Source organism: Salmo trutta, chromosome 26, assembly GCF_901001165.1.
Source record: "Salmo trutta chromosome 26, fSalTru1.1, whole genome shotgun sequence".
NCBI classification, from domain to species: domain Eukaryota; kingdom Metazoa; phylum Chordata; class Actinopteri; order Salmoniformes; family Salmonidae; genus Salmo; species Salmo trutta.
The window spans coordinates 15,289,569-15,305,440 of NC_042982.1; the positions used below are offsets into that span (position 1 = coordinate 15,289,569).

General features: G+C 45.3%; 1 protein-coding gene across 2 annotated transcripts in view; it reads right to left on the minus strand.

The window, feature by feature from the left end:
• Positions 1-14,209: 14,209 nt before the first annotated feature.
• LOC115163232 (alpha-2-macroglobulin) overlaps positions 14,210-15,872 on the minus strand; it is a 32,428-nt gene continuing 30,765 nt past the window's right edge. For both annotated transcript variants that reach the window (XM_029714954.1, XM_029714953.1), the window contains exons 34-36: positions 14,679-14,784; positions 14,515-14,568; positions 14,210-14,318 (exon numbers count right to left, since the gene is read on the minus strand). In XM_029714954.1, the coding sequence (XP_029570814.1) occupies positions 14,528-14,568; positions 14,679-14,784 (147 nt within the window). In that variant the 3' untranslated portion in view covers positions 14,210-14,318; positions 14,515-14,527. The remainder of the gene's footprint in view (positions 14,319-14,514; positions 14,569-14,678; positions 14,785-15,872) is intronic.

Below are 15,872 nucleotides of genomic sequence, written 5' to 3' on the forward strand. Positions count from 1 at the left end.
GTCAACCTTCTTTTCAAAATGGTTGACGAAGTCATCCGCAGAGAGGGAGGAGGGGGGGAGGGGGAGGAGGATTCAGGAGGGAGGAGAAGGTGGCAAAGAGCTTCCTAGGGTTAGAGGCAGATGTTTGGAATTTAGAGTGGTAGAAAGTGGCTTTAGCAGCAGAAATGGAGGAAGAGAATGTAGAGAGGAGGGAGTGAAAAGATGCCAGGTCCGCAGGGAGGCTAGTTTTCCTCCATTTCCGCTCGGCTGCCCGGAGCCCTGTTCTGTGAGCTCGCAATGAGTCATCAAGCCACGGAGCAGGAGGGGAGGACCGAGCCGGGCAGGAGGATAGGGGACATAGAGAGTCAAAGGATGCAGAAAGGGAGGAGAGGAGGGTTGAGGAAGCAGAATCAGGAGATTGGTTGGATAAGGATTGAGCAGAGGGAAGAGATGATAGGATGGAAGAGGAGAGAGTAGCAGGAGAGAGAGAGAGCGAAGGTTGCGATGGCGCAATACCATCTGAGTAGGGGCAGAGTGAGTAGTGTTGGAGGAGAGCGAGAGGGAAAAGGATACAAGGTAGTGGTCGGAGACTTGGAGGGGAGTTGCAGTGAGATTAGTAGAAGAACAGCATCTAGTAAAGATGAGGTCAAGCGTATTGCCTGCCTTGTGAGTAGGGGGGGGACGGTGAGGTCAAAAGAGGAGAGGAGTGGAAAGAAGGAGGCAGAGAGAAATGAGTCAAAGGTAGACGTAGGGAGGTTAAAGTCACCCAGAACTATGAGGGGTGAGCCATCCTCAGGAAAGGAACTTATCAAGGCGTCAAGCTCATTGATGAACTCTCCAAGGGAACCTGGAGGGCGATAAATGATAAGGATGTTAAGCTTGAAATGGCTAGTGACTGTGACAGCATGGAATTCAAAGGAGGAGATAGACAGATGGGTCAGGGGAGAAAGAGAGAATGTCCACTTGGGAGAGATGAGGATTCCATTACCACTACCCCGCTGACCAGATGCTCTCGGGTATGCGCGAACACGTGGTCAGACGAGGAGAGCGCAGTAGGAGTAGCAGTGTTTTCTGTGGTAATCCATGTTTCCGTCAGCGCCAAGAAGTCGAGGGACTGGAGGGTAGCATAGGCTGAGATGAACTCTGCCTTGTTGGCCGCAGACCGGCAGTTCCAGAGGCTGCCGGAGACCTGGAACTCCACGTGGGTTGTGCGCGCTGGGACCACCACGTTAGAGTGGCAGCGGCCACGCGGTGTGAAGCGTTTGTGTGGCCTGTGCAGAGAGGAGAGAACAGGGATATAAAGACACATAGTTGACAGGCTACAGGAGAGGCTACGCTAATGCAAAGGAGATTGGAATGAAAATTAACTAAACAACTGGGGAAGCGAGAGAGCAGGGCCTCCCTCACTAACCATTCACTGAAACACTCAAATATAACTTTTCCAACTTACACTTTAGAAATTATAATTGATGTAAACTACAGTGGTTCAATGTTTCAAACTTAGCTTATTCAGCTAGATAACTTGGTACAATATTCTTCCGTGAAACCCACCCAGTGCACCGTATCCTATGACGCCGTAGCTAACTAGCATGCTAGCATCCAATAACACACGGTTAGCACCAATACTTGGTTACAACAAACTACCAATGGATCATTCATGTCCGTGTCTAGTTCCTTTCATAACGCAAAAGTAATTAAACGTTGGCTAGCTAACACAAAATCAGTCCTGCTAGCTATACAGGTGGACTACACATCTCGAAAGTTCAGAAAGTTAAGCTTACGTTGGAAAAATCTTATTGACAAAAAATTATACAGTGCTGCTAGCTGGTAGAGTTGGCCAGCTAGCAATGGCTGCGTTTACCTTTATCTTTGATACAAAGACAACTATGTAGCTAGCTAACATTACACTAATCAAAACGTTCCGTTGTAATGTATTTCGTTTCTACAGTACTGCTAGTTGGTAAAGTTGGCTAGCTAGCAGTGGCTGTGGTGTTGACACCGTTTGGAAAACGGAGCGAACGAACGAATACAGCTGGCTAGCTAACCTTGTTAGTTTCTCAAAGCTACACCTACACCTTTAGCTACACCTTTATCCTTGATGCAAAGACAACTATGTAGCTAGCTAGCTAACATTACACTAATCAAATCGTTCCGTTGTACTGTAATGTAATGAAATGTAATATTACCCACGGAGCGAAGTACAGCACGACTACTCACTCCAGCATCCGGTCTCCAGGCTTCAATAACCTCTGAAGAACGTGTCTACAACCCACAAGTATTATTAAAAATGTGTAAGAAATTGAAATACATAATATATGCTGTTATGGCTAGGGGGCAGTATTTTCACGGCCGGATAAAAAACGTACCCGATTTAATCTGATTATTACTCCTGCCCAGAAACTAGAATATGCATATAATTATTAGCTTTGGATAGAAAACACTCCAAAGTTTCTAAAACTGTTTGAATGGTGTCTGTGAGTATAAGAGAACTCATTTGGCAGGCCAAAACCTGAGAAGATTCTGTACAGGAAGTACCCTGTCTGACCATTTCTTGCCCTTCTTGATTATCTCTATCCATTACAGGGGATCTCTGCTGTTACGTGACACTTCCTACGGCTCCCATGGGATCTCAGAAGGCGGCAAAAAGCTGAATCGTAGCTTTGCAGGCTCTGGCTGAAAAACATTAGCGCGTTTGGATAGTGGCCAGTAACAGTACTATGAGACTCAGGCTCGTGCACGAGGGGATAGCATGCTTTTATTTTCTCTCTCTTTGTACGTATACACGCTTTCCCGGTCGGAATATTATCGCTTTTTAAGGAGAAAAATGGCATAAAAATTGATTTTAAACAGCGGTTGACATGCTTCGAAGTACGGTAATGAAATATTTAGAAATCTTTTGTCACGAAATGCGCCATGCTCGTGACCCTTATTTACACTTCGGATAGTGTCTTGAACACACGAACAAAACGCCGCTGTATGGATATAACTATGGATTATTTTGGACCAAACCAACATTTGTTATTGAAGTAGAAGTCCTGGGAGTGCATTCTGACGAAGAACACCAAAGGTATTCAAACTTTTCTAATAGTAAATCGGAGTTTGAAAGCTAAACTTGCTGGGTGTCTAAATAGCTAGCCCTGTGATGCCGGGCTATCTACTGAGAATATTGCAAAATGTGCTTTCCCCGAAAAGCTATTTTAAAATCGGACATATCGAGTGCATAGAGGAGTTCTGTATCTATAATTCTTAAAATAATTATGTTTTTTGTGAACGTTTATCGTGAGTAATTTAGTAAATTCACCGGAAGTTTGCGGGGGGGATGCTAGTTCTGAACGTCACATGTAATGTAAAAAAGCTGTTTTTTGATATAAATATGAACTTGATTGAACAAAACATGCATGCATTGTATAACATAATGTCCTAGGGTTGTCATCTGATGAAGATCAAAGGTCAGTGCTGCATTTAGCTGTGGTTTTGTTTTTTGTGACATTATATGCTAGCTTGAAAAATGGGTGTCTGATTATTTCTGGCTGGGTACTCTGCTGACATCTAATGTTTTGCTTTCGTTGTTTTTGAAATCGGACAGTGTGGTTAGATTAACGAGAGTCTTGTCTTTAAAATGCTGTAAAATAGTCTTTGTTATTTTCTTTAGTGTTCTGAGTTTAAATCAAAATAATTATGAGCACTCAACACGCTGCGCCTTGGTCCCCTCTATACGACAGTCGTTACAGAACTGCCCACCACCAAGGGACCAAGCAGCGTGATATGGACCTCTGGACATTTGAGGAGATAAGGAGGAGTATATCCAGGGCTTTGGAGGATTTAGGGGCAGGAGAAGAGCACCTCCCAGGGGAACAGGTGGAGGCAGTAAGAGCGCGCCAACAAAGGAAGCACGAGAGAAATTTTTTTGGGGGGGCTGCCTCTCGTGCTTCCTTTGTTGGCGCGCTCTTACTGCCTCCACCTGTTCCCCTGGGCACACGGGTAGTTTGGCGTGGTGAGACCTGAGCCAACTCCCCGTGCTTATCGTGGTGAGCATGTGCCTGCCTCTCGCACTCTCCCTCCAGTGCGCCTCCATAGCCCAGTATGTTCTGTGCCTGCTCCTCGCACTCTCCCTCCAGTGCGCCTCCATAGCCCAGTACGCCCTGTGCCAGTTCTGCACACCCAGTCTCTAGTGCGTCTCCCCAGTCCGGTGAGACCTGTTCCAGCTCCACGAAAAAAGCCTCCAGTGAAGATCTATGGTCTGAAGCCTGTAGAGACGATCCATGGCACAAAGCCTCCAGTGATGATCCATGGCCCGGAGCCTGTAGGGATGTTCCATGGCACGAAGCCTCCAGAGGTGATCCATGGCCCGGAGCCTGCAGGGATGATCCATGGCAAGAAGCCTGTAGGGATGATCCCTGGCCCGGAGCCTGTAGTGACGGTCCACGGCACGGAGCCTGTAGTGACGGTCCACGGTCCGGAACCTCCTGAGACGGCCCACGGTCCGGAACCTCCTGAGACGGCCCACGGTCCGGAACCTCCTGAGACGGCCCACGGTCCGGAACCTCCTGAGACGGCCCACGGTCCGGAACCTCCTGAGACGGCCCACGGTCCGGAACCTCCTGAGAAGTTCCCCGGCCCAGAGTCTTTGGCGGCGGCCTGCAGCCCAGAGTCTTCGGCGGCGGCCTGCAGCCCAGAGTCTTCGGCGGCGGCCTGCAGCCCAGAGCCTTCGGCGGCGGCCTGCAGCCCAGAGTCTTCGGCGGCGGCCTGCAGCCCAGAGTCTTCGGCGGCGGCCTGCAGCCCAGAGCCTTCGGCGGCGGCCTGCAGCCCAGAGCCTCCGGCGATGATCTACAGTCTGGTTCCTCAGACGACTATCCACGATCCGGTGTTACAGAAGTAGAGGGATCTGCGGGCGGAGCGGGGGTTACGCCCCAAACCGGAGCCACCTCCGCTGCTGGAGGATCTGCTGGATAGTAAGGTTCTGGGTACTGCACTAGAGCCGCCATAGACAATTGTCACCCTCCCTACCCTCCCTTTTTGTTTTGTGGTTTGTTTTGTTGTTTTTAGTTGCATTCGGAGTCTGCACCTTTTGGGGGGGGGGTACTGTCACGTCCTGACCCTAGTAAGATGTCATTTTCTATAGTAGAGTAGGTCAGGGCGTGACAGGGGATGTTTTTAGGTGGTTTTCTATGTTTAGTTCTAGTATTCTATTTCTATGTTGGAGTTTTTTGGGATGATCTCCAATTAGAGGCAGCTGGTTCTCGTTGTCTCTAATTGGAGATCATATTTAAGTTGGGGTTTTTTCTATTGTGTTTGTGGGCAGTTGTATTCTGTTTAGTTGTGTTCTGTGTAGACTTCAGTACCTGACAGATATGTTAGCTGTTCGTTTTCTCTTTATTTTCTTTAGTGTTCTGAGTTTAAATCAAAATAATTATGAGCACTCAACACGCTGCGCCTTGGTCCCCTCTATATGACAGTCGTTACAGTACCATTAGTTTGAACGCCAATTACATGGTTTTGTTCAAAAACCTTGAAGACAAACTTCAAATAAACAAACACTCTAGCTCAGCAGATGTACCCTGAAAGGAAATCCTACTTTATGGAGAGCTGGATTTAAAATCAAATACTCCAGAACACCTGAGGCTCCGAACAGGCTTGTTTCCGTGGGAGTGGCCGGCGGTTTACATTCCTAAAAAGTAACCGCTATGTCTGCGTTTAAAAGAAACCTGCCGCTTTTGAGAAGCCTAGTTGGGGCTACCCCTAAAGAAAGGAAGGCCATCTTGGGTCACTGTTCTTCAGATCTCATATTATCCCTATGTGAGATTGCTTTGAATCTTATCAAATGATGCATTCTACTCACCCTGACCCAATTAAAAAAATTCAAGAGACAAAAGACCGCAATCAAACTCTTTGCCAATAAATGGGCCAGTCTTCAAAAGAAAAGACATAGCATACAACAGTCTGGGGGTTTTCTTCTACCTTTACTAAGTATAGCCGTGCCCTTCATCACCAGCCTTATTACTGCCAGACGTGGGGGTTGAACACATAGTGTGATGGTAAATAAAATGTACTTGGAGCCTCAACAAGAGTTGGATAGACTTAAACAGCAATTACAGGGTCCTGAAAATATCAGACAAACAGCGGAAAATGATTTGGACACGGCCATGAAAGATATTTTGAACCGAAAAGGATTGAACCCCTATGATAAGGTCCAAAAATACACAAACCTCTTGCGAAGGTATTTGGCATTGGTAAAACAAGGTGAGAGAGAGACCAACCATTTATCACTTTCCCTACCGGACCCTTTAAAAGGTGACGCGCCTAGAGAGAGCAAAGCCCCTGTAATGCCTGGACCGGCGATCTTACCGGTTGAAGGTCAAATGCCTGTTGAAGATAACATTATGCATGACATGTTGACACATGTTCCGGCACGTAACAGGAAAAATGTTATATACATTATGAACAAGATAAAAGACTCAAAGGGGGCCGCTACTTGGATGACAAATGAGAGTTTATCTTTCAGGGCGATGTTGTCAAGAGTTCTCATATGATGGACTTGCTTAAAAGTACCACAGCAGCCCGCAAGGTTGCTGATGACAGAAGGCCTCCTGGGTGGCGTCAGTTTCTTAAGGCCCTGGCAATCCTCAACATTCCCCTATCGGGTGTACAAAACTATAAGCTTCGCCAACAGATTCAAACTTCAAAACAAAAAACGTCAATGAGCTACAGCACCCCTAAAGATGTTCTAACAACCCCTGACCCCTTTGAAAGGGCTGATGATAACTCAATCATGGAGGAGTCCTCAGGGTGGTTAGACTTTTGAATGACTATGATTAAATTCAATAAATGTTATTTTTTTAAATGATAGAATTTAACATTTGTGACATTCTTTAAACATTTGACGTGAGCATAAGCCTTGATTACAGGGTCTTTAAGGACACATACTTGAACACTTTTGATATTTTCTAACAAAACAATTTACGACTGTCATAGGGGTCATTGAATGGAGACCAAGGCGCAGCGTGTATAGTGCTCATTCTTTGACTTTAATGAATACACTTTCAACAACAAAACAAACGACCGAGAACAGTCCCGTCATGTACACTAGACTAAACAGAAACAACCACCCACAAAACCCCATGAAAAACAGGCTGCCTAAGTATGGCTTCCAATCAGAGACAACGATAGACAGCTGCCTCTGATTGGAAATCATACCTGGCCACAACATAGAAAAATGACAACATAGAATGAAACTCTAGACAACCCTCATAGAAAACAGAAAACCCAAAACACATAGACAAAACACCCCCCTGTCAAGCCCTGACCAATCTACTAAGGAAAAATGACCTCATACCAGGGTCAGGACGTGACAGTACCCCCCCCCCCCCCCCCCCAAAGGTGCAGACTCCGACTGCACCCAAACCAAAAAACACAACAACCCCAAACACAAAGGGAGGGCAGGGAGGGTGACAACAGTCCATGGCGGCACATGTGCCCCACCCAGAACCTTCCTCTTCTCCCGATCCTCCAGCAACGGAGGTGGCTCTGGCTCAGGGCGTAAAATTAACATATCCCCTGGGTTTGATTGTTTTACTGCAGAATTCTACAAAGTTTGTTTTCCAAAGAATTGGCTCCCTTTCTATTGGAAGTGTACTTTGAAAGTGTAGCCAATGAAGCACTGCCTCCCACTTTAACATAAGGTTTAATTACTCAAATTCCTAAATAACGATTATAAGCTAATAGCACTTGTCCTTGCTAAACGATGAATCACTTTTTTGGATGCCATTATAGATTAGTCCAAGTCAGGGTTGATGAGAAATAGACACATCTTGAATAATGTCAGACTGGTATAAGATATCATAGATTACTCAGATTTGGACTCTGATGAGTTTTATACTCCATTTGTATTTTTATAAAGCCTTTGTTACAGTAAAACATGGCTTTATTTTCATGCCCTTTCAAAATGTGGCTTCGGAGATGTATTTTGTAAAACTATTAAGGGTATTTCTATTGCAGACAGGAAGATCATTATTAGTCAATTAGCAGATAACACCAACAATTGTGCCTAATGTGATTAATTCATTCTCTAAAGCATCTGGTCTTGGGTTGAAAACAATCTTCTATTGGTGAGTCAACTGATCAATGATGAAGGTATTTTATTTAATTATGCTAAAGGTTTTGCTTTTCATAAAATACCAATAACTACAAAGGATAATGTTGTTGTTTTTGATGCAATCACCTCTAGAGTTATTGTACTTGTTAAGGATGCGGACAAATCTATGCCCTCTTCTTTACCATCTCTTGATCCAACTGACTCACCAGTAGGCAAGGTATATTTATGTTTTTAACAACGATAGGAAAATACGTGCCTTATTTTAATGTGATTTTGTTTCTGTCCCATATGTCATGTCTTTCTGGAATGGCCTTATCAGAAATATTCATTGGAAAAATGTTTGGTCTCTTTCTCAGAAGTTTCTTTTAACTAATAAGATTGAATACTTTTCATATAAATTAAGTCACAAGTGCTACCCTACTAAACATTATCTTGAAAAGTAAAAAAAAAAAAATACATTGATGTTTCTTGTACCTTCTGTAATGAACAACCGGAGACTGCTTTACAATTATTTTGGTATTGCTCTTATACCCAGAAGCTGTGTTAAGATGCGTTAGCCTCCCCTGCCTTTTGTCCACACTGTGCCCTCTTCACTGTGAATAACCTCCATCGCAGGCTAGCACGCCAAGCTAGCCTGAGTCAACAGGACCCTAACATGGGAGCTGGCATCCCCAATGGCTCATCAGAGGCCATGGATATCCCCACGGGGAGTACTGGACTGACTGTTAGCGCTATCTGGGGCGACCAGCTCAATGCCATTGCCCCGCTGACTCCAGCAACAACCCGGCAACCTCCCTGCCGGGCTTCCTGATTGGAGACGACAATGACTCCATAGGGTTTTCCGACAGACTCCTTTCGGAATCATCTGATGGAGATGAAGACTGGTGATTCCCTGGCTCAATGCAGTAGCAGAGACCACCACGTCCCGATATGAGGGTAAGAGGCTACCCAAAGCCAAACGGGCAGCCAGGCAATTACTACCAGTCTTCTCAGAAAGCATGGAGGAGGTTACTCATACCTGGAGTACACCTTTCTCCTCCAAGAACCCTGTTCAAGATGGGTTGTTGTTGGACTGTGTTGACATGGAAGAGATTGGGCTTGCCCACATGCCCCCCATCGAACACTTGATTGCTTTCCATCTACACCTCAGCCAGAAGTCCTCCATGACCTTGACTAGCCCCACCTTACCAACCAAGTACAAACGCTTCCAGTCCTCCGCGAAAGAGAACGTCTACAGGTCGGTTGCCACAGTTGTGAGGGCTCTCAGCAGAACCTCAATTCTCTCGGCATACCATGCTGAACTACAGGAGGAGAAAGCGGTCACACCGGTGCTGGGTTTATAGGACAAGAACTGCATTGCCACAAACCTCAACCTGCATTTGCTTAATGCCACCATCCAGGCGTCAGGAAGAGTGATAAGGCTCATGATATTCCAGGAGAGGGTGCGCTGGCTCAATCTATCCACGGTATCTGATAGTGAGAAGCTGAAGATCATGGATGCTGCAGTATACCTTAAAAGGCCTTTTCGGTCCCACTGTTGAGATGATGCAGAAACAGTGCGAGGAGAAAAGAGGGAGGGTGAAGCCCTCCAACCCTGTCTGCTCAGGAAGACACAGCCCAGTGTCTCCCCTGTGCCTCACCGCACCGTCGACCAGGCTGCAGCAGGTCGACCCCCTCAACCTTTAAGATCCCCAGATGCCCAGCTCCCAGGCTGCAAGCCCAGGGCAGCAGAGAACCTTGGACCCTAAGGGCCCTTGGTCTAAGAAGCCTCCCTTCCCACCCATGGCACCAAGGAGCCAGAGGGCCTCTAACCCCACCCAGGGGGTAGGGAGGAAGAAGCAGATGGCCTAAAGGTGTCCCCATCGCTAGAGAGGCGAGAACAGCCCCCTCCAAGCACAGTTCTATTTCCTCCACCAATCCTGAGCTTGTTCCAGGGTGCAAGTTCCCAGGCACCTCAGTGTTTTTTCCGGCATACCAGGCCCAAGTTGGTGGTCAGAGAGTACAGCCCAAAGAGGAGAAGAGACAATGTTCAAGTGGTTTCAGAATAAACAGAGTAAAGAGCGTTCTGATTCCCACGCAGACAATCTCTGTCCTAGGTTTAACCATAGATTTGGTATCATTCAAAGCTTGCCTTTCAGTGGAACATATAAGATCATTCCAGAATTGCCTAGCAATTATGTCACAAACATCCCCGTGTACAGATCTCCATAGATTGCACAGTAGCACTGCACTCCTGAAGACACCTGACGTTTCTGTCACAGGGTGCCCAGATGGGCACTGTTTTATCCAGAAAAGTAGTCATGATGGACGCGTCTCTCTCAGGTTGGGGTGCGACCCACAAGGCAAGGACAGAACGGTCAATGGGGTGTGGGGACCCCATCTCCGTTCTACTCAGATAAACTGCCTGGAACTCCTTGCAGTGTCTCTAGCATGGAAGTAATTTCTCCCATTTCAGGAGGGGAGTCATGTTCTATTCAGAACAGACAATACCACCATTGTGTCTTACATAAACAGACAAGGGGGACTGCGATGCCCTCACTTACACACACTGGCACACAGACTGATTATGTAGAGCAGTGTGCATCTCCACTCATGTACCGGGAGTACTGAATCTGGGGGCAGATTTACTCTAGGGGGAACCCTCTATATGGGGAATGGAAGCTCTACCCAGAGGTAGCCAATCAGGTTTGGATGCACTTTATGAATCAATGGAGAATACACAGTGTCCACTGTTCTTTTCCCTAAGGGATCGGAATGCACTGATGAGAGTGGACTCGTTGGCGCATGAGGGGCCACGTTTCCTCCTGTATGCATTGCCCCCACTGGCCCTGATTTTCCACACCTTAGCCAGGGTGCAAAAGAAGGGTCTAACTCTCCAACTAATAGCACCACCGAGAAACACTGGCTAGTCTATTGGATGATAACTTCGGACAGAAGAATTTATAACTGACTTTTCCTGACATAACATAGGTACAGCAGATCCCCCTTATTGTATGGGACACTTTTAAATGTGCCTTTAGAGGCCATGCAGTTCAGTACTCATCTATAAAACAAAAGCAATTTATGTCAAAAGAGTCCATATTAACAAAGGAAATGGAAGGACTAACAATACAAAGGAGAGGGTAATCAGGGAGGTGACGGAGTCCAGGTGAGTCTGATGACGAGCAGGTGTGCGTAACAATGGTGACAGGTGTGCGCCATAACGAGCAGCCTGGGGACCTAGAGGCCGGAGAAGGAGCACACGTGACAGTACCCACTCACCGACGCACGGCTCCATCCGCAGGACACCGACCAAAATGATGATCCCAGGGATCAGGAGCGGACCGGTCACCTCTAATGAGGCACGGGAAACCTGTCAATCTGGCTGAGGAGGAGCATGGCGACCTAAAGCGCCGGAGAGAAAGCATACGTGACGGTGCCCCCTCCCCGGCGCGTTCAGCTCCATCCGCAGGACGCCAACCAAAGGGATGATCCTGGAGTTCAGGAGCGGACATGTCAGTTCTGAACGTGTGGCACGTTCTAATAGGTCAACCACAGGCTATGGCTGGGTTATATACTATATCCTGTTCCTTTGTTCTGGGGAGAGAATCACTGAGAAAGCATTACTGAGGAAAGGGGAGAATGACCATCTACCTCCCCGCATGATTTGTCCTCTTCGAATAAATCTATTTTCCTCCCCCTGATTTGTTTTAGGGTTTGTGTTATTGAAGAGTAACATCAACTGCTAACAACCACATGGAATTATACAGGCATCAGTTTATTTAGGTAGCCTCTGTCACGGATCCCTCCGGAACATTCATTACACACACCTGTCCCCTATTCCCACTGATTAGTACTTGAAATAAGTGTGCCCTTTGGTTTCAATTGGGCTGTCGATTATTGTACAATGTCTGTTGGTTCGTGTGAGTACCTGTGCTGTGTTTTGGCTTTCGTGCCATTGTGGATTGCGCAGATCATTTCAGGTCTCGTCCCGTGTGTTAATCGTTGTGCGTTTGTGTTATTTATTCGAGGTACTCCACTCTCGTTTGTTTTGGGTTTCTACCCTGTGTTTTGTTACGTGTTTGTTTGGTCTTCATTCACCTGCCTTTACACGGCACGCCGTAATTTGAGCATATTAAAAAAACTATTACGCATTCCTGCGCCTGTCTCCCGAATCATTCATGCCAACGTGACAGCCCCTATATAAGACATTAATGCCTGACAAGGATATTTTATTTGATTAGGTCTAAAACTAGAATCTGCATTGTTTATGTCAGGACTCGGCTTTTACTGATATGCCAATGAAGACATAGACTTAGATAACACTTGGGAGAGAGAGTGGTGCTGAGGGCCAGATACATTTTTTTAAATATAATGTAAAGCCGAGAGTCATTTTTACAGGTGGTTTGAGAGTGTTTTGGACTAATCTTACTCATTGAATATTGGACCACACCCCTATCGTGCACGTACACTTGTACATATGTACATTCATCATCATGAGATTATGCCCACATTCCTCAGTGAACAAAATGTGTCCGACCATGCCTACAAAATCAAAGTTAGTAGTAACTTTGTTTGGACAGTGGGGCTGAAGTCAGGAAAACCCCCACATATTGTTTATGGACCTGGGACAGAGACTAATTAAAGCCAGACCTGTAAAAGTTTCTCCAACTCTCTAAGGACAAACTTGACACCGGTAACTTTTCCAGTTAAGTCAACTTCCCCAGTTACTTGAATCTCGGTCATGGACACGGTCTTGAATATTGACTCCACCTTACTCTCCCCCTCTCAAACCTGGCTATATGGAAGCCATGAGCTATCCCTACAAGCCCCAAGTCTGTTTACTTTACTCACTCTTTCCTCACATACTGTATCCCTGAGCTATCCCACCCAGAACCAGTTATTCTTAGAAAAACCTCACACACTCACAATATTTACATATTACCATAAACACATCTTAGACACACATACATGCTTTCATATTTAAACCCACATGCACAACGTCTTACACAAACCCATATACACATATTTAAACAGTGTGTAATAGACAAATAGACACTTTCACTCACGTACAAATGTTTGGTATATGTCATGAATCCCGCTTCCTGAGTCTGTGTTCTGCCTGAGCTGCCTGTTTTGTTTTGGCGTTGTTTCTGAACACACCCTGTCTGGTTGCCGGGCGACGAAGCTAGGCAGGAGATCTCTCAATTACCCGCACCTGCATCTCATCAGCCATCTGCACACCTGGTCCTGATCATCACCTCTTCTCTTCATAAGCTCTGACCTGACATCCATTCCCTGCTGGATCGTTAGCAATGAACAGTAGGTTGTGCCAGCGTATCAGCCTCATGTTACCAGAGTTAGTTTTGTTATGTACTTTTTGCCGGTTACTCAACCCCGTTTACTCTGTCTACAGTCATCCTCCTGGAACATTCACCCCCCTTGCCTGGTCGTCGGTGGTTTCAGTGACATCATTGGATCTGCCTATTCACTCTCATCAACTCACCTCCGCTGCCGCTCCGTCTCCTGGATTATTCTATTTTCACCTCGAGTCTGTGAATAAATACTCACTGTCATTTTACTCACCTTGTCCTGGTCTGCTTCTGGGTTCAGCTTTAGAGAATCGTGACAGTATATACATCAACAATCACATTCTTGAGTGAACAAATATACTTTTAACCAAATTCACCAAACACGTGCACATGCTCCTATATCTCCACCGTGCATGTGTACATATATATACACAACGTATATGTACGTACATACATCAGAATACTCCCACATTCTTAGGTGAACAAAATCCCTCCAGTGTCTAAACCACCATGCCTACTTTACACACGTAGATGTACGTGTCCGTGACCTTTGACATTTAGGTCATAAACCATGCTTTTAAATCTTTCTTCTGTGTAGATGTTCTGTTATTACTACAGTAGTCCTTTTTTGCTTACTGCACCCGCATTCACATATTGCGCTGCACATGAGTCTTCCCAAGTACCCCCTGTGAATAGGCCATGGACCCCCACGGGTACTAGTACCCCAGGATGAGACCCACTGTCTTACATAAAGCCTTTCAATATTCACATTGTCTCCTGAGCCTAGACCTTGGAACTCATTGCTTGCCACAGTGTGACAAAACGTTCTGGTAAAAATGCTCAAGAATATGGTTATAATGGAAAACTTTAATTCCAGTTACATATTTGACTTTAGAGAAAGCTGTCTCAAGGGTTGCAGGTGTGACCTCTGTGTGAATGTCATTTTCTTCTTACATCTGCAAAGGAGTAAATACATACAGTACTGTACATGTAAGGAATGAATGCTTTAACAAACTGACCAGCATTTAGGTCAAATGAATTTAGGAATATCAACACAGTTAAACAAAATAATTTGTAGAACAAGTATAGAGTATACATGTATAGTAAATCTAATAATTCAACATCAATAATTCCATATTTAAAGTAGCTCACCCGTTTGTAACCCCTACTTGCAAGGGAAGACATATTCTGTCTCTGCCTGGTCACCTGAATAAAAAAATAAGGCAGTTAAGTCTCAGTAAATGAAAACAAGTTAGCCAAATGTTACTAAAAAGAAGAGGGAAAAATACGTTTTGGAGGGTTAGATATAAACGTACTTGGCTGGTAGTAGTCGTAGATCTGGACCACTGCTGGCTTTAGATTCTGTACTGGGAGCTCCTGTATGATGTCCAGGGTGTGGTTGAATGGAAAACGTGATGATAACTGTTGGGAGATAAAAACAAAAATGTAATAAACATATGGGTCACAATTATTTAAATGCTATAAGCAGAAGTTTCTGTTTCAGTAACACTCTACTTGACACCCAGCTTCTTTTATTTTATTTGTATTTTATTTAGCTGTTTATTTAACTAGGCAAGTCAGTTAAGAACAAATTCTTATTTACAATTACGGCCTACCAAAAGGCAAAAGGCATGCTGCAGGGATGGTGGCCTGGGATTAAAAATAAAGAAGTAAATACAACATAAATATAGGACAAAACACACATCACAACAAGAGAGACAACACAACACTACATAAAGAGAGACCTAAGACAACAACGTAGCAAGGCAGCAACACATGACAACACAGCATGGCAGCAACACAACATAACAACATGGGAGCAACACAACATGGTAGCAGCACAAAACATGGTACAAACATTATTGGGCACAGTCAACAGCACAAAGGTCAAGAAGGTAGAGACAACAATACATCACACAAAGCAGCTACAACTGTCAGTAAGAGTGTCCATGATTGAGTCTTTAGAATGAAGAGACTGAGATTAAACTGTCCAGTTTGAGTGTTTGTTGCAGCTCGTACCAGTCGCTAGTTGCAGCGAACTGAAAAGAGAAGTGAGACAGGGATGTGTGTACTTTGGGAACCTCTCAAGAGCACCCTTACCTGCCCATCTATAAATTATGTCTCCGTAATCTAGCATGGGTAGGATGGTCATCTGAATCAGGGTTAGTTTGGCAGCTGGAGTGAAAGAGGAACGATTACAATAGAGGAGCGATTACGATAGAGGAAACCAAGTCTAGATTTAACTTTAGCCTACAGCTTTGATATGTGCTGAGAGAAGGACAGTGCACCGTCTAGCCATACTCCCAAGTACTTGTATGAGGTGACTACCTCAAGCTCTAAACCCTCAGAGGTAGTAATAACACCTGTGGGAAGAGGGGCATTCTTCTTACCAAACCACATTACCTTTGTTTTGGAGGTGTTCAGAACACGGTTAAGGGCAGAGAAAGCTTGTTGGACACTAAGAGCATTTAGAGCATTTAGCACAAAATCTAGGGAGGGGCCAACTGAGT